General features: G+C 38.8%; 1 protein-coding gene across 2 annotated transcripts in view; it reads right to left on the bottom strand.

The window, feature by feature from the left end:
- LOC126335361 (importin-5) overlaps positions 1-22,710 on the bottom strand; it is a 156,844-nt gene that overhangs the window by 8,739 nt on the left and 125,395 nt on the right. For both annotated transcript variants that reach the window (XM_049998552.1, XM_049998551.1), the window contains 3 exons: positions 21,715-21,922; positions 14,127-14,289; positions 10,109-10,328 (listed from right to left, as the gene is read on the bottom strand). In XM_049998552.1, the coding sequence (XP_049854509.1) occupies positions 10,109-10,328; positions 14,127-14,289; positions 21,715-21,922 (591 nt within the window). The remainder of the gene's footprint in view (positions 1-10,108; positions 10,329-14,126; positions 14,290-21,714; positions 21,923-22,710) is intronic.

Below are 22,710 nucleotides of genomic sequence, written 5' to 3'. Positions count from 1 at the left end.
AACATTGCGAGGGGGGGGCGGGGGCAGTGGGAATTGAACCCGGGTCCGCTGCATGACAAGCCTTTACCCAATCTATTGCGCTATGCATGCAATGACCTAACTCTTGATACATTGTCCATTACTCTTTTCGGGCATTCGGAGAACAACTCACCCAAGTTTCATTGCAATCGGATGAATGGTTTGTGAGCGCATAGTAGACAAACATACATACATTCATTTTTATATATATAGATTTTAATGTACATGACGATTTCGTTTACGAACATTTAAAGCGAGTTTTACTTCCAAGCCTTTCGTCTGCTTTCGTATATGCATGACACACAATTTGTAATGCCAGCACTGCAACTGATATTTCTAATAAAGAAGTCAAATACCAACTGTCGTACATATAGTCTTAAAAATCCTTTAGTAGTTCTGTAGTAATAATTTATTTTCAAAAATAACTTTCACCCACTATTTTAACCCTTGTGGTTGAACTTCCAAAAAGGGCTGTAACATTTTTGTATCTTCTGACTGAGAAACCAAATTCCAATTCTTACAGTTTTTACGTAACCTCGTGACTATCTTACGATTCAAAATGCCTAATGCAAATCACATACCTAATGCCATTACCATACTGCATAGAACTAGATTTGTTAGTAAAGATGTAACTACTCTCTAAGTTCACATATTTTAAACTAGAAGTTGTCCCCTCTTTGTATTTTCTATCCTTGTTTTACTGACAAGATCTTTCTGAGATGTATCTCATGCTATTAAGCACTAGAAGCCCAGCCTGTTCATGCTAATTCCTGAAATATTGTGTCAGCTGCTGGTTCTACACAGCCAAGAGAGGAGTGGGCAGACAACTTGTTTGGAAGCAAGGGACAAGTAAAGACTGTCATACTGTCACATCAACATAAATGTGAAATCACCTACACATTTAGAAAAAAAAAAACAGTGGAGTTCTCAGGCCCCACCATAACCAGAACCTCGGAAAGCACCACAATAAGTGGAAGAAACAGTCAAATATTTATGACAAGATCATAAATTTCACTACTGTTCTTATACAGAAATACATTGGCGTTTTCCTTGCTTTCGTTGGTTAGGTGGAACGATCATCGAAGATACTAATGCTACCGACGATTATTAAAAAGGATTATACTACAGATACCCGACAGATTATAAGCAGAAATGTAGATAATCTATATTCTAGGCAAAAATTCTCAAGGTCCCTTTTGGGAAGGGAGGGCAGGGGAGGGCGATGGAGATGGGATCATCTCTTACTCTTGTAAAGACAGTATATTTTACATATGTGTGAAGCAATGTCGTCGCTTAGTTCAGTAACCAAACAGCTTGCAGAAGCTTCGAGAGAAGCAATTCTTACAGTGTATGCCAATACATTTACTCCCCAACTGTGTTTGCTGTTAATCATGAAAAGTGAATGTCAGAGCACAATACAAGAAGTAAAATAATTACTATTTTGTAATGGGTTGGTCTACGATTCAGATTGGAATTTTATACTCTGGTACACATGTCTCTAATGGGTTGCTGGCAGACATGTAGAAATAAAATACTTGTCCATAACCCCACACAGTGTCGATCTCAAAGCTACAGAAATAATAACTGCTTACATTAGTTATGAGACTATCATTCTACTAAATATTCCCACATAAAATTTTGAATAAAATCTGTTTATTTATCTCTGATGCAGTCTTAACACTTAGACATAAAGCCCGCAAACTGATCTGCAACCTTTAAAGGAATATTGTGCAATAGTCACAATATTACAAACACACACCACTCAAGTTAGACGACACACTGCTAATGTGGCAATAAAATATTGGAAAAAATGATCAGCCCTAGTTTCTTGTGGACCAGTATAATCCTTGTTGAGTCCTGTCAGTCATTCAGATGTGCCCTCCTCACCTTTTTTCTTCGATCACATATACTATCTCTTTTGAACAGGATGCATCGTTGTTATTTAAATAACTTTTTGTTTCACAACTGGCTTCAGATTTTTCAACCATTACCCAGTATTTAGCTGTATAAAAAAAGCACACTGTATTACCACTATAAAACAGGAATTAAATGGAATGAACATCAATTAATAAGAAAAGGTGGCATATCTTAAAAATATGTTTCCTTTAGTTTTGGTTTACAAATTTAACTTTTCTTGGTATTTTGATGGTTGGTATACGTAAGGCACGAAATGTGCGAAGATATGATGTTGACTAAAGCCACAACAAACAAAACCACATAATGTGAATATGCTGCAATTTGGATATGTACTTCACCTTTTTCTGCTAGGTAACTACCTTCTTGTTAATTTACATTTGTGCCACTGTGTTCCCATTTCATAGTGGCAATGCGTGCGCTTTTTTAATGAACAGTTCAATTGGCCAGGGGACCTTTCCAGAGCTTTTAAAAATCACTGAGATGCAACCCGTGTATAAAAAGGGGGCTATCACAGACATAAGTAACTACCGGCCAATCTCGGTGACTTCAACACTTGGCAAGCTGCTTGAAAGAATAATTCTAGAGCAAATGGAATCCTTCTGTAAATACACACTATTAAATAAAACACAACATGAGTTTTGAAAAGGATGATCTACAATAACAGCATTAGCAACTTTTTCCATGAACTCCTGAACAGGCTGGATGTAGGAAACAAAGTTACAGGGCCTTTCCTAGATCTGTCTAAAGCATTCGATTCTGTGAATCATGCAGTACTGTTATCAAAGTTAGAAAATTACGGGATAAGAGGAGAAGCTCTAAAATTACTAAGTTCTTATCTCCGTGATATAAGACAGTGCACAAAACTAAATTATAAGAATGAATGTAAGATCCAAACAGTAAAGTCAGCATACAGAACTCTCAATCAGGGAGTTCCCCAAGGAAGTGTACTTGGACCATTCTTGTTTATAGTATATATTAATGATATAACACAGCCACAAAACTCCAAACTAATGGACTATGCTGATAATACATCTTTTATTAGCTGGAGCTTTACAGAGCGAGCAGCATTCAACGCAACAAAGAGAACTTTGAAATGATCACAGAATATCTAACAGTGAATAAGCTTACATTGAATAAGGACAAGACTGTCGTAATAAAGTTCTTGCTACATTTTAATAATACTAATACTCAGTCACTTTCTACAGTTCAAACATCTGACAAACATAAATTTTTAGGCATATTGATTGCTGAACATCTCACTTGGAAAGAGCATATCAGCTCCACCTGTTAAAAGGTTTCTAGTAATATTTACTTACTAAAACGTCGCAAATACAGTAGCTCCCCTTGTCCTTAAACAAGTGTATTATGGGTTAATACACTCACATCTGCAATATTGGATCGAGGTCTGGGGTGGGACACCCACTGTCTATATGGATCACATTTTCAGGCTTCAAAAGAGAGCAGTTAGGATAATTGCTAATATAAGCAAACACCAGTCCTGTAGGGACTATTTCAAAAATTATTAATTACTGATTGTTTATTCATTGTGTGTATATAAGACCATAATGTTTGTAAAAGAGAATGAGGAAAATAGTGTAGAGGACAGTGACACCCATAATTACAACACTCGAGCCAAAAGTGACTATCATAGGATACTGACAAACAAGAAAGCTACAGACCACAGTCCGTATGTAAGAGACAATTCTATAATATGTTGCCAAAAAATATGAAGCAACTCCAAGGCAATCTTTTCAAGGGCAAGTTGAAAATTGTTAATAGAAAGATGTTTATACACATTAGAAGAATTCTGAGCTGCAGTACTGTTAGTTTATTCATTTACATACTGTAATGAAATTATTCAGATAGTGAAGGGAGTTGAAAATGTAATAGTCATGGGTGACTGGAATTCGAGTGTAGGAAAAGGGAGAGAAGGAAACGTAGTAGGTGGATATGAATTGTGGCTAAGGAATGAAAGGGGAAGCCGCCTGGTAGAATTTTGCACAGAGCATAACTTAGTCATAGCTGGTTTAAGAATCATGACAGAAGGTTGTATACATGGAAGAACCCTGGAGATACTAAAAGGTATCAGATAGATTATATAATGGTAAGACAGAGATTTAGGAACCAGGTTTTAAATTTTAAGACATTTACAGGGGCAGATGTGGACTCTGACCACAATCTATTAGTTATGACCTGTAGATTAAAACTGAAGAAACTGCAAAAAGGTGGGAATTTAAGGGGATGGGAACTAGATAAACTGAAAGAACCAGAGGTTGTACAGAGTTTCAGGGAGAGCATAAGAGAACAATTGTTAGGAATGGGGGAAAGAAATACAGTAGAACAAGAATGGATAGCTTTGAGGGATGAAGTAGTGAAGGCAGCAGAGGATAAAGTAGGTAAAAAGACGAGGGCTAGTAGAAATCCTTGGGTAACAGAAGAAATATTGAATTTAATTGATGAAAGGAGAAAAAATAAAAATGCAGTAAATGAAGCAGGCAAAAAGGAATACAGACGTCTCAAAAATGAGATAGACAGGAAGTGCAAAATGGCTAAGCAGGGATGGCTAGAGGGCAAATGTAAGGATGTAGAAGCTTATCTCACTAGGGGTAAGATAGATACTACCTACAGGAAAATTAAAGAGACCTTTGGAGATAAGAGAACCACTTGTATGAACATCAAAAGCTCAGATGGAAACACAGTTCTAAGTGAAGAAGGGAAAGCAGAAAGGTGGAAGGAGTATACAGAGGGTCTATACAAGGGCGATGTACTTGAGGACAATATTATGGAAATGGAAGAGGATGTAGATGAAGATGAAGATGAAATGGGAGATATGATACTGCGTGGAGAGTTTGACAGAGCACTGAAAGACCTGAGTCGAAACAAGGCCCCCGGAGTAGACAACATTCCATTGGAACTACTAACAGCCTTCGGAGAGCCAGTCCTGACAAAACTCTACCATCTGGTGAGCAAGATGTATGACACAGGCAAAATACCCTCAGACTTCAAGAAGAATATAATAATTCCAACCCCAAAGAAAACAAGTGTTGACAGGTGTGAAAATTACCGAACAATCAGTTTAATAAGTCATAGCCGCAAAATACTGACACGAATTGTTTACAGACGAATGGAAAAACTAGTAGATGCGGACCTCGGGGAAGATCAGTTTGGATTCCGTAGAAATACTGGAACACGTGAGGCAATACTGACCTTACGACTTATCTTAGAAGAAAGATTAAGAAAAGGCAAACCTACGTTTCTAGCATTTGTAGACTTAGAGAAAGCTTTTGACAATATTGACTGGAATACTCTCTTTCAAATTCTGAAGGTGGCAGGGGTAAAATACAGGGAGCAAAAGGCTATTTACAATTTGTACAGAAACCAGATGGCAGTTATAAGAGTCGAGGGATATGAAAGGGAAGCAGTGGTTGGGAAGGGAGTGAGACAGGATTGTAGCCTCTCCCTGATGTTATTCAATCTGTATATTGAGCAAGCTGTAAAGGAAACAAAAGAAAAATTCGAAGTAGGTACTAAAATCCATGGAGAAGAAATAAAAACTTTGAGGTTCGCCGATGACATTGTAATTCTGTCAGAGACAGCAAGGGACTTGGAAGAGCAGTTGAACGGAATGGACAGTGTCTTGAAAGGAGGATATAAGATGAACATCAATAAAAGCAAAATGAGGATAATGGAATGTAGTCAAATTAAGTGGGGTGATGCTGAGGGAATTAGGTTAGGAAATGAGACACTTAAGGTGGTAAAGGAGTTTTGCTATTTAGGAAGTAAAATAACTGTTGATGGTCGAAGTAGAGAGGATATAAAATGTAGACTGGCAATGGCAAGGAAAGCGTTTCTGAAGAAGAGAAATTTGTTAACATCGAGTATAGATTTAAGTGTCAGGAAGTCTTAGATGGGTAGATCACATAACTAATGAGGAAGTATTGAATAGGATTGGGGAGAAGTTTGTGGCACAACTTGACAAGAAGAAGGGATCGGTTGGTAGGACATGTTCTGAGGCATCAAGGGATCACCAATTTAGTATTGGAGGGCAGCATGGAGGGAAAAAAATCATAGAGGGAGACCAAGAGATGATTACACCAAGCAGATTCAGAAGGATGTAGGTTGCGGTAGGTACTGGGAGATGAAGAAGCTTGCACAGGATAGAGTAGCACGGAGAGCTGCATCAAACCAGTCTCAGGACTGAAGACCACAACAACAACAAGAACCGATCGCGGTCCTCTTTTTTTGGAGCCGAGTGGAAGGCTTAAACCAGAGGCTCAGACGATTCTGCGGAGAGCTGGGGGTGCAAATTTCTTGACCTCCGCTATTGGGTGGAGAAATGTAGGGTCCCCCTGAACAGGTCAGGCGTGCACTACACGCCGGAAGTGGCTACGGCGGTAGCGGAGTACGTGTGGAGTGCACATGGGATGTTTTTAGGTTAGAGAATTTCCTCCCTAGGCCCGACAAGACGCCTCCTGAGACACGGCAAGGCAGGAGTAGGCAAACTGCAACAGGGTATAACAATATTAATGTGCTAATAGTAAACTGCAGGAGCGTCTATAGAAAGGTCCCAGAACTGCTCTCATTAATAAACGGTCACAACGCCCCTATAGTACTAGGGACAGAAAGTTGGCTGAAACCACATGTAAACAGTAATGACATCCTAAACTCAGATTGGAATGTATACCGCAGAGACAGGCTGGACAGTGAAGGGGGAGGCGTGTTTATAGCGATAAGAAGTGCAATAGTATCAAAGGAAATTGACGGAGATTCGAATTGTGAAATGATTTGGGTGAAGGTCACGGTTAAAGCAGGCTCAGACATGGTAATTGGATGTCTCTATAGGCCCCTGGGCTCAGCACCTGTTGTGGCTCAGCACCCGAAGAATAATTTGGAAAATATTTCGAGTAGACTTCCCCACCATGTTATAGTTCTGTGTGGAGATTTTAATTTGCCGGATATAGACTGGGAGATTCAAACATTCATAACGGGTGGCAAGGACAAAGAATCCAGTGAAATATTTTTAAGTGCTTTATCAGGAAACTACCTTGAGCAGTTAAACAGAGAACCGACTCGTGGCAATAACATATTAGACCTTCTGGTGACAAACAGACCCGAACTATTTGAATCAGTTAATGCAGAACAGGGAATCAGCGATCATAAAGCGGTTACTGCATCGATGATTTCAGCCGTAAATAGAAATATTAAAAAAGGTAGGAAGATTTTTCTGTTTAGCAAAAGTGACAAAAAGCAGATTACAGAGTACCTGACGGCTCAACACAACAGTTTTGTCTCAAGTACAGATAGTGTTGAGGATCAGTGGACAAAGTTCAAAACCATCGTACAATATGCATTAGATGAGCACATGCCAAGCAAGATCGTAAGAGATGGGAAAGAGCCACCGTGGTACAACAATCGAGTTAGAAAACTGCTGCGGAGGCAAAGGGAACTTCACAGCAAACATAAACATAGCCAAAGCCTTGCAGACAAACAAAAATTACGCGAAGCGAAATGTAGTGTGAGGAGGGCTATGCGAGAGGCTTTCAATGAATTCGAAAGTAAAGTTCTATGTACTGACTTGGCAGAAAATCAAAAGAAATTTTGGTCCTATGTCAAAGCGGTAGGTGGATCAAAACAAAATGTCCAGACACTCTGTGACAAAAATGGTACTGAAACAGAGGATGACAGACTAAAGGCCGAATTACTAAATGTCTTCTTCCAAAGCTGTTTCACAGAGGAAGACTGCACTGTGCTTCCTTTTCCAGATTGTCACACAAAGTTGACAAAATGGTAGATATCGAAATAGACGACAGAGGGATAGAGAAACAATTAAAATCGCTCAAAAGAGGAAAGGCCGCTGGTCCTGATGGGATACCAGATCGATTCTACACAGAGTACGCGAAGGAACTTGCCCCCCTTCTTGCAGCGGTGTACCGTAGGTCTCTAGAAGAGCGAAGCATTCCAAGGGATTGGAAAACGGCACAGGTCATCCCCGTTTTCAAGAAGGGACGTCGAACAGATGTGCAGAATTATAGACCTATATCTCTAACGTCGATCAGTTGTAGAATTTTGGAACACGTATTATGTTCCGAGTATGATGTCTTTTCTGGAGACAAGAAATCTACTCTGTAGGAATCAGCATAGGTTTTGTGAAACCCAGCTCGCACTATTCGTACACGAGACTCAGAGGGCCATAGACAAGGGTTCACAGGTAGATGCCGTGTTTCTTGCCTTCCACAAGTCGTTTGATACAGTTCCCCACAGTCGTTTAATGAACAAAGTAAGAGCATAATTGTGTGATTGGATTGAGGAGTTCCTAGATAACAGAATGCATCATGTCATTCTCAATGTAGAGAAGTCTTCCGAAGTAAGAGTGATTTCAGGTGTGCCGCAGGGGAGTGTCATAGGACCGTTGCTATTCACAATATACATAAATGACCGGGTGGATGACATCGGAAGTTCACTGAGGCTTTTTGAAGATGATGCTGTGGTGTTTCAAGAGGTTGCAACAATGGAAAATTGTACTGAAATGCAGGAGGATCTGCAGCGAATTGACGCATGGTGCACGGAATGGCAATTGAATCTCAATGTAGACAAGTGTAATGTAATGCCAATACCTAGAAAGATAGGTCCCTTATCATTTAGCTACAAAATAGCAGGTCAGCAACTGGAAGCACTTAATTCCATAAATTATCTGGGAGTACGCATTAGGAGAGATTTAAAATGGAATGATCATATAAAGTTGATAGTCAGTAAAGCAGATGCCAGACAGATTCATTGGAAGAATCCTAAGGAAATGCAATCCGACAACAAAGGAAGTAGGTTACAGTACGCTTGTTCGCCCAATGCTTGAATACTGCTCAGCAGTGTGGGATCCGCACCAGGTAGTGTTGATAGAAGAGATAGAGAAGATCCAACAGAGAGCAGCGCGCTTTGTTACAGGATCATTTAGTAATTGCGAAAGCGTTACGGAGATGATAGATAAACTCCAGTGGAAGACTCTGCAGGAGAGACGCTCAGTAGCTCGGTACGGGCTTTTGTTAAAGTTTCGAGAACATACCTTCACCGAGGAGTCAAGCAGTATAGTGCTCCCTCCTACGTATATCTCGCGAAGAGACCATGAGGACAAAATCAGAGAGATTAGACCCCACACAGAAGCATACCGACAATCCTTCTTTCCACGTATAATACGAGACTGGAATAAAAGGGAGAACCGATAGAGGTACTCAGGGTACCCTCCGCCACACACGGTCAGGTGGCTTGCGGAGTATGGATGTAGATGTAGATGTAGAACAACAAAAACAACATATATTAGTGGTGGTATTGTTATAATTGGCTAATTGATGTATATAATCATTATACATATGGAGTGATATATAATGTGCTAATGTGTTTAACATTATTGCATGGAATGATATACAATGTGCTGACATGATATTGATGTAATTGTACAAAAACTGACGATGTCCAAGACTGTAAAGTTAACATGGACAAATTATTATTATTATTAACCTAAACAATGGATAACAGGCTTCAAAAGCCAAATCTGTGTGTTACATAACCAACTTATTGTTCCTAAAGTTAGACAGTAAATTGTTTCTTCGTTATTTAGTCAGCCCCTTCCTATATATTCCTGTTCTGGCAGCCTGCAAGTAAGTACTGCTGTCGCAATTATTACAACTTTAATTTGTAACTTAATTTTTGTGTAACAACATACGAAACTCAATAAATGTCGAGGAGGCAATCCTTTCAATCCTTCGAACTCCTAATGTATCAGAATGTATTACATAAAAGTAATTTCAAACCATTTTCATACAATAAAACTGTATCTATTTTTATGAAAAAGTGAGATATAACTTGCGCACACAAAGAGCGTATGGCACTGACATGTACATACATGCATACTGTTAATTAAAAGTGACATCTAACTAGCTAGCTTGTTAGATGGAATGCATTAAAATGATTCTTTTTACAATGAGGGGGAAAAACGTTTCTCTCTATGAAATAGAACAGAACAGAAATTGGAAAAATTTTATTACACTTGAAGGAAAAAATTTATTACACTTGAAGGAACTGGTTTGCAGATAACTAACAGCCAGTTAGTAAAACTATTTATTGGGTGCAGTTTTAATGTATCCAAATACACAATGCACTATAGTATTTCCACTCAACTTACCTGAATGTGTCTAATTATTGCAACCATTCGTTTTGCCACATCATGTTCCATATTGATGGCATCTTTCGCAAATGCCTCAGCAATAATAGCTATCAGTTTTGGTAAATTACTGTTATTTGGACCAAGAACAAGTGGATGGTTTGCTTCTATCAGGTCACATAAATAGCCATACACATGCGGTGATTCATCATCATCTTCCCATACAGGTAGCCATGACAACCTGAAGAAAATAAAATGAAGGAAATCAGGCGAAGTACTTATACTGACAACCAAATTATTACATCAATATCTTTCCATAATCTGGCTTGTCCAGATAATATATTTTCATTGTTTATTGTGTACATCCTGTTAATAAACTAAGAATTTTTTGTGTATTTTCAGTATTCCACAGTGTCAGCTGATTGTGGCATTCCATTTGGTTGGATATTTTATGAAGTATAATTTTGCATGCATTTTTGACTATCACGTAACTTGGAAAGTGTCATAAATAAGCACATATTGTGATGGGTTTACTCAGTTTTTTCCCCATTTGCCATTTATTTTGTATGAAACTGACATTTGTGCAATGCTTGGACCCAATGCTTTTATAAAAATTCCCTCTAGAAATTTGAAACAGTTTTTGCATTAAGGTAAGAAACCTCCAACAATTGGCATCCCAGTTTGGTATAGCATGGCGCACCACTGAATGAGTAGTAGTGCAACATGACAATGAAGTAAGCATCATAACTGGACAGAAGGAAATCTGTCAAAAAAGTCCTGCCTGTAATGTCATGAGTCGAACGTATGATTTCAACCTGTACATACAAGTGATGTTCGTAATGTTGCTAAACGTTGAATACAAAAATTGGTTGCAATTTCAGAAGCAACATGAGCATTTGTTAAAAGAAGTATTTGTACTTCTTTACAGTAAGTTGAAATTACTTTAAGATTCACTGTAGTGGTGAAGTCAATCAAGCTGTGCTATCATGGTTCACAAAGTAGAGTTATTCTGAAGGTTTAACACTCAAATTTAAACACACAAAAATGTTTAAAGGGGAACAGACTAATTGTGTCCTTTCGTGCTCAGCATGGATGTGTACAAGATAAATGTTCCATGTTGACTGCTCAGATAATCCGAAATTATTTCTTGAAGCACTTGCCAAGCAGAAATATTTTCCTATCTTCCTGTGCATTTTAATTTAGACTTGCAGTCAGTGACACCTTGTAACACTCTTGTGATAACTGATTCCCCACCCAATGTTAACTCACTCAAAAAGTTGGGCTTGTTTGTGACCAGGACACCTGCCCTCAAAAAGGAGTCTGATTAACTTCTGATGGTGATTTCTGAATAAGGCATTTAGAACAATTTAACATGATTCTCTGTACCTACTACCAACCCCAACCACTTCTGAAACCCAGTTTATAGCTGTCAAGTTGGAATGTCTCACTAATACTGCAACATCCATGAAATTTATCCACAACCTTCTCTTCTTCCATGAAACGTTGGGCCACTACTACTCATGAAGGCAAAGGCTATAAAAGCATCCAGTTACCATATGTGGCTAAATTAGTTCTCATTCCAATTCTGTACTAGCACCATTTGATATCACACAGTCAATGGCTACAAACAAACTGCCTCCAATTGGTTGCTGATCTTTGCGATACACACTCCAACTGGGGTCACTGACATTGATATCTAGCTTCAACAATTTTCTGTCCTTAGTACCAGTGTGCAATGTTACTGTTTGTAAGCGAGCCTATCTCCAGGACCTTTCTGAGTAGGTTAATGTTAAATTAATATTCTCTTTCTTCAAGCTGCCAAGATGATTCGTACTTTCTCTATGGGGCTGGTGATTTACCCTCTATGAAATCTGAACATTTATAAAATCAGTGGAGGCAGCCTCTACTCTAAACAACTTGCATGTGCATGCCACACACATTTTGCTACCCTAGTAGCCACTTCTTGTGGCTAGTATACACTTTACTTATTAAAGAGTCGAATCCTCACGAGCATAGGTTCAGAAATCTTCATCCAAGATTGCCTCTGGTTTAAGCCTTTTAGTTGGTTCAATTATTGGTTCTGGGAATGATGATGCAAAATGGCTTCTACATTGCATGTTATGTTAGCTGTCTTCACAATGCTCTCGACTGCATAAAAATGTGACATTACCTTTACGTTATTTGTAAAGTAACACAATAAGGGGAAATCATGCATCACATGATCACTGAGCAGAAATTAACATCAAATTTTTAACATTAATAATTAACTACTCATCTACATCTATACAGCTACTTTGCAACTTCACACTTAAGCCTTTGCCAGAAGGTTCATATCACCATTTTCAGGCTGCTTCTCAACCATTACACACTCTAATAGGGTATGGAAAAAACGCACATCTAAATCTTTTCGCGCAAGCTCCGATTTCCCCAATTTCATTACGATGGTCATTTATCGCTTGGTAGGTGAATGCCTACAAAATATTTTCAGATTTGCAGGAGATCATTGGAGACTAATTTCGTTTCATGGAATGATCTCCCCATGACAAAGACCACCTTTGTTTTAACGATCAGTCACTAACTCGCCTATCATATCAGTGACACACACTTTCTTGTGATTATATCCATGACACTCCCTTCCCTTAATACAAAAATGAGTGCCCCTTTTTAATGTCATCTGTCAATCCTATCTGGTACGAATCCCTTACCACACCACAAAACTCCAGGAGAGGACAAACACACTTAGTATATACAGTTTCTTTAGTAGACGTGTTGCATCTGCTAAGTATTCTGCAAAATTAAACTGTCTTTTCTATGTGACGTTTCCAATTCAAGTTGTTTTTAACTGTAATCCCTAGACATTTAGTAGAATTGTCAATCTTTAAATTTGTGTGATTAACTGTGTAATTAAAATTTAGCAGATTCTTTGTAGTATTCATGTGTGATCTCTCACAATCTCTAAATCATTTTGTAATTTATTTTGAGGGTTTCATGACTTCACTGGACTGCATCATCTGCAAAAAACTCTAAGGCAGCAGTAACCAACCGTGACAGACGCAGCAACAGGGAAGTAACCGCTTTTGTGACATTTAGGAGTTCCTAACCAGGAGCGACTTTTGTTGTATTGTCTGTGTGCTTTAATAATTTAGTTTCTTGAGTTTCTACATGTAAAGGGTAAAGGAAAGGAATGGAGAAGTATAGGAAGGAAATGGGGAGAGCTCAGGAAAGTTGCCCAGAATGATGGGTCAGGGGAGACTAACCGGGTGGGATAAGAAGGAAAGACTGATGGTTGGGGACTCCATCAGACAGGTAATACATGTGCCACCTGGATTCTTCCTCTAGACACCAGTTTCTCAGAACTCCGCAGGACGGAGAAATAGCATTACAACATGTCTTTGGTTAGTGCCACTCTCCTGGCCTTAATTTACTTTAATTTCTTTGGTCTTAGAATTTCTTCTCTCAGTAACTATTCTTTTCTTCACTCCCTCTTAGTTTTGTAATGTTTTATTTTCTGAACTGTCTGTTTTTCCCTGCCCCCCCCCCCCCCCCCATATCTACCATATAAAATGCACTTAGCTTTCTGTGCTGCTCATCCAGGGTTCTGGGCAACTTTTTCTAAACCTCACCAGTCCTTTCCATTCACATATCTTCCTTCCCCTTCAACCCTTTTACCAAAAGGAGCCTCTGGCCCCCAAAGCTTGCAAATTTAGATACCTTTATATGTGTGTTCTCCTGTCAAAGCTTGATGAGTAGACTTTTCATCTGTATAGTTACATTATAATTTGATATTTCGATTTCTCAATTGCAATCCAAAACTGATCAACAGAAATACCAATTAGCATTGATTTACATTTCTTTTTCACTTTCTTATTTTTCATCAGGTTCTCAGTATTGGTTTGTGTTAACATTACATTATTACGACATTTTCTACCATGAGACAATCAGAAATTGAGCTACAGCTAACAACTTCAGATATGTCACTAGCATATGTAGATTATAAACTTATTTGTTATCATAAAATATACACTGAACTATTTCATACCAGTGTGGGAGAAGTTCTTGAACATTTACTTGCGAGCTGTTGTACTTCAAAATTTTTGTCACGGCAGAGATAGCATTCTCAGTTGGATTAATATTCTCGACAGCTCTCGAGTCAGCAGCAGTGATCAGTTCAATAAGCCTTGGAATTGCTTCAGCACAAGCACCTATGAAAAAGAGAAAGTAAATAAATCATTAAAACCTTTCACACTGAGAAAATGTGGCAGGAATAATATTCTTGTAATGAGCTCACAAAAAGATAAAAATTGTTTGGTTTTGTTGGTGGCTGGTACACAAAACTATGCAACATACTCTTATTAATCTGCAAACCACAGCAACTAAACATTATAAAATGTTCATTACTAAAATCCTGTGGTAGGGCGGGGTGGCGGTGGAGGGGTGGACATACAAATTGTCGTTGAGATAGTAATTACTCGTTGCAGTTCTCTGGTTGACAAATGGGTTGATGACATTCACATACATGCGAGAGATTAATTTGGAAAGGAGGAGATAAGAACCTTGAGCACAGTCTGTAGCTTTGAGCTTTGCATTACTCACAGATGAGCAGTGTCTCTAAAAGGGACAACTGACTGTGGTAAATACTAAGTTTCCTTCCTGGTAACTTAAAAAGGCCTGACTATTTTGCAGATCTGCAGCACACCAGAGGTGAAGTAGGACTTCAACTTTATCTTTAATGAAAGAAATGGTTGGAGTACCAACGTAATTTGCATTAGGAGGTCTCCTTTATTTACTGATGGCGACTGGTTTTAACACGGGTCCATTCTCAAATAATCCATCTTCGCAATTTATTAAATACAGCTATGTATGAAAGCACTGAACAACCATAGCAAATAATCCAAATGGTAATACCAATACTTTAGCATAAATTGGACAGGCTACAACAAGTACTGCTCATTGTTAACATGTCTACTTCAATGCCAAGGCTAGTCACAATTAATAAAGAAAGGACGCTTCCTACTGCAACTTACAGCTGTACTTCAACCATTACTTGCACTGGCCATTTTGTTACAATAAATTCAAGAAATACATTTATTACTAAAATGTAACTTGCTAAATAGAAGCTTAATTTTACTTACATGGGGGAGACCAGTTTATCTAGAGCTATATATTTGTATGATCCGTTATGAGAGATTAATAGCTGAATTTTTTGACAATTTGAAAATATCATAGTATGAACTACTTTATGGTACCTGTTTAATTGCATCCAGCCCTAGTTCATGGTGGCCTTGTCTATGGGCATACATATTTGTATCTAGAGCCACATCCTTGTACCTAGTGCCACTATGCAATTTATACCTTCTTATTTATTGTAAAACTTGGAGAACGATGGACCTTGCCGTTGGTGGAGAGGCTTGTGTGCCTCAGCGATACTAATAGCCATACCACAGGTGCAGCCAAAGAGGGCTGTCTGTTGTGAGGCCAGACAAATGTGTGGTTCCTGAAGAGGGGCAGCAGCCTTTTTGGTAGTTGATGACTGACTGACTGGGTCTTGCAACATTAACCAAAATGGCCTTTATGTGCTGGTACTGTGAAAGGCTGAAAGCAAGGGGAAACTACAGTCGTAATTTTTCCCAAGGGCATGCAGATTTACTGCGTGGTTAAATGACGGCGACGTCCTCTTGGCTAAAATATTCCAGAGGTAAAATAGTACCCCATTCAGATCTTTGGGCTGGGACTACTCAGGACGACGACTTTATCAAGAGAAAGAAAACTGGCATTCTATGGATCAAAGCACGGAATGTCAGATTCCTTCATCGGCAGGTAGGCTAGAAAATTCAAAAAAGGAAATGGATAGGTTAGTGTTTGATATAGTGAGAATTTGTGAAGTTCGGTGGCAGGAGGGAAAAGACATCTGATCAGGTGCATACAAGGTTATAAATACAAAATCAAATAGGGTAATGCTGGATTAGGTTTGAAATGAATAGAAAAATAGGAGTGCGGATAAGCTACTATGAACAGTATAATGAATGCATTATTGTTGCCAAGACAGACATGAAGCACACGCCTACCTTAGTTTTACAAGTTTATATGCCAACTAGCTCCGCAGATGACGAAAGGATTGAGGAAATGTTTGATGAGATAAAAGAAATTATTCAGATAGTGAAGGGAGACGAAAATTTAATAGTCATGGGTGACTGGAATTCGGTAGTAGTTAAAGGAAGAGAAGGAATGAAAGAGGAAGCCACCTGATAGAATTTTGCATTGAGAATAACTTAATCGTAGCTATCACTTAGTTCAAGAATCATGAAAGAAGTTTGTAGTTTCAGACAGATTATATAATAGTAAGACAAGAGATTTAGGAACCAGGTTTTAGATTGTAAGACAGTTTCAGGCCAGATGTGGACTATGAACTGTAGATTAAGACTGAAGGAACTGCAAAAAGGCGGAAATTTAAGGAGATGGGACCTGAATAAACTGACTAAACCAGAGCCTGTAGAGCGTTTCTGAGAGAGCGTTAGGGAATGTTTGACAAGAACAGAGAAAAGAAATACATTACAAGAAGAATGGGTAGCTTTGAGAGATGAAATAGTGAAAGCAGCAGAGGATCAAGTAGGTAAAAAGATTAGGGCTAGTAGAAATCCATGGGTAACAGAAAAGCTATTGAATTTCACTGATGAAAGGAGGCAATATAAAAATGCAGTAAATGAAGCAAAATTGCTAAGCAGGAATGGCTAAAGGACAAATGTAAGGATTTGGGAGCATAGATATTGCATGCAAGAAAATTAAAAATACCTTTGCAGAAAAGAGAACCACCTGTATAAATATCAAGAGCTCAGATGGAAAACAAGAACTAAGCAAAGAACGGAAAGCAGAAAAGTTGAAGTATATAGAGTGTCTACACAAGGGCGATGTACTTGAGGGCAGTATTGTGAAACTAAGAGGACACAGATGAAGATGAAATGGGAGATATGATAATGCATGAAGAATATGACAGAACTGAAAGACCTATGTTGAAACAAGGCTTCAGGAGTGGACAACATTCCATTAGAACTTCTGATAGCCTCAGGAGAACCAGCCCTGACGAAACTATCTGGTGAGTAAGATGTATGAGACAGGCGAAATACCCTCAGACTTCAAGAAGAATACAATAATTCCAATTCCAAAGAAAGCAGGTGTTGACAGGTGTGAAAATTATGAAACTATCAGTTTGATAAGTTGTCGTGTTGTTGAGGTCTTCAGTTGTGAGACTGGTTTGATGCAGATCTCCATGCTACTCTATCCTGTGCAAGCTGCTTCATCTCCCAATACGTACTGCAGACAACATCCTTCTCAATCTGCTTAGTGTAATCATCTCTTGGTCTCCCTCTACAATTTTTACCCTCCACGCTGCCCTCCAATACTAAGTTGGTAATCCCTTGATGCCTCAGAACATGTCCTACCAACCAATCCCTTCTTCTAGTCAAGTTGTGCCACAAACTTCTCTTCTCCCCAATTCTATTCAATACCTCCTCATTAGTTATGTGATCTACCCATCTAATCTTCAGAATTCTTCTGTAGCACCACATTTCAAAAGCTTATATTCTCTTCTTGTCTAAACTATTTATCGTCCATGTTTCACTTTCATACATGGCTACACTCCATACAAATACTTTCAAAAACGACTTCCTGATACTTAAATTTGAACTCTATGTTAATAAATTTCTCTTCTTCAAAAAGCTTTCCTTGCCATTGCCAGTCTACATTTTATGTCCTCTCTACTTCGACCATTATCAGCTATTTTGCTTCCCAAATAGCAAAACTCCTTTACTACCTTAAATGTCTCATTTCCTAATCTAATTCCCTCAGCATCACCAGACTTAATTCGACTACATTCCTTTATCCTTGTTTTGCTTTTGCTGATGTTCATCTTCTATCCTCCTTTCAAGACACTGTCCATTCCGTTCAACTGCTCTTCCAAGTCCTTTGCTGTCTCTGACAGAATTACAATGTCATCGGCGAACCTCTTAAGTTTGTTTGTTTGTTTTTTTTTTTTTTCCTTCCTTGCTTTCTCACTCCCTTCCGAATCACTGCTTCTCTTGGCTGCAAAATACTAACACAAATTCTTTACAGACAAACGGAAAAACTGGTAGAAACCAACCTTGGGTATGATCAGTTTGGATTCTGTAGAAATGTTGGAACACGTGAGGCAACACTGACCCTGCAAATTATCTTAGAAGATACATTAAGGAAACACAAACCTACGTTTCTAGCATTTGTAGACTTGAGAAAGCTTTCGACAATGATGGCTGGAGTATTCTCTTTCAAATTCTGAAGGTGGCAGGGTGTCAAATACAGGGAGCGAAGGCTATTAACAATTTGACAATATGAGAGAAGGAAAGTTGCTACACACACACACACACACACACACACACACACAGAAAAAGCGTAACTTGCACAGACGTCTGCAGTCTCAGAGAGCAAGATGTGATGGTAGTGTCAGCTCTGACGTGTGTGCAAGTGTGTACCACTGACAAAGGCCTTAATGGCTGAAAGCTATGATTGTGTGAATCTTTTTATTGTGCCTATCGCGACTCAGCATCTCTGTTATATGGTGAGTAGCAACTTTCCTTCTCTTGCATTGTTACATTCCATCCAGGATTTTACATTGTTTGCTATTTACAATTTGTACAGAAACCAGATGAAGTTATAATAGTCAAGGGACATGAAAGGGAAGCATTGATTTGGAAGGGACAGGGTTGTAGCCTATCCCCGATGTTATTCAATCTGTATATTGAGCAAGCAGCAAAGGAAAGGAAAGGAAAGAAAAATTTGGCGCAGGAATTAAAATGCATGAAGAATAAATAAAAACTTTGAGGTCTGCCGATGACATTGTAATTATGTCAGCGACAGTTAAGGCCCCGGAAGAACAGTTGAACGGAATGGACATGTCTTGAAAGGAGGCTCCATCAACAAAACCAAAACAATGATAAAGGAATGTAGTCAAATCAAATCACTTGATGCTGAGAATTAGGAAATGAGATAAAAGTAGTAAATGAGTTTTGCTATTTGGGGAGCAAAATAACTGATGAAGATTGGAGTAGAGAGGATATAAAATACAGACTGGCGATGGCACGGAAAGCATTCCTGAAGAAGAGAAATTTGTTAACATCGAGTATAGATTTAAGACCAGGAAGCCTTTTCTGAAAGTATTTGTATGGAACATAGCCATGTATGGAAGTGAAACATGGACGATAATTAGTGTAGACAAGAAGAGAATAGAAGTTTTTGAAATGTGGTACTACAGAATAATGCCGCAGATTAGGTGGGTCTTCGTGGCACAACTCGAGAAGAATAGATCGGTTGGTAGGACATGTTCTGAGGCATCAAGTGATCACCAATTTAGTATTGGAACACACTGTGGAGGGTAAAAATTGTAGAGAGAGACCAAGAGATGAATACACTAAGCTGATTCAGAAGGATGTAGGTTGCAGTAGGTACTGGGAGAAGCAGCATGAACAGGATAGAGTAGCACGAAGAGCTGCATCAAACCAGTCTCTGGACTGAAGACAACAACAACAACAACAACAAAAACAAAAATTGATAGAGCTTACCTTAGCATAAAAAAAACAGAAAATTTTACTTAGCAGGGTAAAAACACAGAAGTTTTCTACCTATCTTACTGTTCAGCAATAGCGGATTTGCTTGGCTGCAAAAGGCGGGTGTAACGTTGATGTCCAGTGCAGCTTTCTTTCACGGTGCGTTTGGTTTGACCTATGTAAGCCATACCACATGGCACAGTATCTTGTAAATTCCGGCCTTTCGTAGTAACAGATTGTCCTAAAGTGACTGCTGAACATTGTATTTCTACTGGACATTCAATGGAGTATGAGAAAACAATGATTTTATCCACAACAACGTCTTTCTGGGACTCCATTATTAAAGAATCTGTAGAAATACAACTGGTGGAAAATCTGTTAAACTGCGACAGCGGCTATCAGCTGAACAGTACATGGAATCCCATCATCTCCACGATTTGCTCAAATTGAAGACGACAGAGTGCGTCGACAGCCGCGGCCAACAGCAATGCAGAGGGTGACTGAGTTCCGCTATTCCACCAGTGAGGGCACTGCCGGCGGGCAGTGTGGTTCATCTATCAAGTTTTCGGCGCATGCGCAGAATAGTTACAGTACGCTATATATTGCAGAACGGAGGACGTTTTCACCAGTCTGCGACAGCTTACCTGAAGATGACTGGCATGTGCCCAGTTGAAATATCCTGCGAAGTATTGAACGATAACCAGCTGCAAGCCCAAAATTTGCTTGAACATTATTGAGTTGCTCAACAAACTTCAATGGTAAATACTACAAGGAAGTTGTTCTTCACACCATTCATAAACGAAAGAGAGATGGGACAAAATGTATTTGGTACAAAAAGTACCCTACACCACACACTGTTGGGTTGCTTGCTGTGAATAGGTGCAGAATATTCTTCAGCACATTTGCACTCTAAAAGTGATTAATTAATCTATTCCTTACATAATGTTGTTGATATTCCAAACCATACTTTCAACTGTTTGTCTATTACTAAACTAACTTCTTTTCCTATTGAAGTATCTTGCGGCAGAATAATATCCACCCTGGTCGCAGTCTGTTACCTTATGCTTTTCAAGTTACATGCAGGTCTTTATTTTATGATTTCTTTATTAATAGCAAAACTGATTTCACCTCCAAACTATCCTTTTTTTTAACTTTTATACACTCAGTACGGAAAAAAGATGTAGAGCTAATTACAAGTAGCTTTATTCCTTATAGATATAATAAAAAATTACAAAATTAAAGGCCAGCTTGAATATTACAACTTACATAGTACAGCTGTGTACTATGAAGTAATTTGCAAGTATGTTGGACTGTAGACACTTGCGCATTCTGCTTGAAGATGCACTGTATAAAGGAAGTGTTCTACTCTGCAAATGTCTAATGCAGTGAAACAGTGTTCAAACAGAAAAGTACTGTGCCACTGACAATGAATTATGTACGTTTATACTATTTTCTTTCACCAAAAAACTAAATTTGATACCACAAAATGGTTACATTTCCCAAATTAAGAGACATCTGCTCTCTGCAGTCACGTCACCATAGGTTGTTGCTTTTCCCACCTTAGCACTCTTTTTCGAGCACTGCTATTGTGAAAAAATCTCATTCAGACGTTGAATTTGGAGACACCAGTGTCCAAGTCCACCTCTGTGTCAAAAATCAGTAATTTTTTGGCAAAGCTGTTTCACTTTTTTTACAGCCACTGTAAATATTTTCAACTCTTGGAATGGCCCAGGAGTCTGGAAAGCCTTTTGCATTATTAGACTGTCCTACAGCATCATCAAGTGAATTTATTGCACTAAATATAGCATTGATAACATAGAAGATACTTTGCAGATGTTTCAGAGCTCAAAAGACTATGCTGCTGTGGGCAACAATGGATTTGAGAGTGAAAAGCACTTTGTAGTTCCTGTCCCCTACACGGCAGACGACGACATTTGCTCACCACTGGGCTTCTTAAAACTACTTCTGCAATACTTAATGTATGGTAGTACTCAAGCGTACAAGCAGCCATGGACAGAATAGAAATAATTATACTTCTGGGCTATCAACACTGACCTGCAAAGCCATCTCCTCCAAACTGTCCAAGAACTCCCCAGCCATAAACAGCTGCTTGTCGAACTTCTGCTGTTTTGTCTGTGATATAGTTCAGCATTGGCTGCAAGAAAAATTGCTGGTACTTGCTGCAAGCTGGGCCACCAAATTCAATTGCATCATCAAATACACACAGTGCCCACTGACGGTCCGACCAAGGCATCTCTGGAGCCTATGCAACACAGAATGTTATGCAAATTAAATTTTTAGACCCCTAAGACAGTTTTAAAACTGTAATTTTCATGCCTTGATATGTAAAGTATACAGTGTACAGAAATTATACATCTCATCAACTGAGAATAAACTGAAACATTAATTTGATTAAAGAAGAAAACTCAGTGAATAGTAGAAGCTTTTAGTTGCCAACAGACACACAAAAACGGGTGGTTGTGTGGTTGTGTGTGTGTGTGTGTGTGTGTGTGTGTGTGTGTGTGTGTGTGTGTGTGTGTTTTGACAACAGTGCTACAATTCGGTGAGCTGTCTCCCTTATTCCTATATTATTATATTTTTTACATTCTACAAGAACATTCCTTACCATATGAAATGTAAACTTAAGTAAACTCCATAAAAATTAAAAGAGGACTATATCAATTAGTTAAACATGAATATTTAGTTTGTAAATAAAATAGAAAGAAACTTCCACATGGGAAAAATATATTAAAAACAAAGATTCCAAGACTTACCAAGCGGGAAAGCGCCGGCAGACAGGCACATGAACAAAACACACAAACACACACACAGAATTACTAGCTTTCGCAACCGATGGTTGCTTCTTCAGGAAGGAGAGGGAAAGACGAAAGGATGTGGGTTTTAAGGGAGAGGGTAAGGAGTCATTCCAATCCCGGGAGCGGAAAGACTTCCCTTAGGGGAAAAAAAGGACAGGTGTACACTCGCACTCGCGCGCGCGCACACACACACACCCACCCACCCACACACACACACACACACACATATCCATCC

The sequence above is a fragment of the Schistocerca gregaria genome, chromosome 2, assembly GCF_023897955.1.
Source record: "Schistocerca gregaria isolate iqSchGreg1 chromosome 2, iqSchGreg1.2, whole genome shotgun sequence".
NCBI classification, from domain to species: domain Eukaryota; kingdom Metazoa; phylum Arthropoda; class Insecta; order Orthoptera; family Acrididae; genus Schistocerca; species Schistocerca gregaria.
Note: the sequence above shows the minus strand (reverse complement) of the source record. Positions and strands in the feature narration are given on the sequence as shown.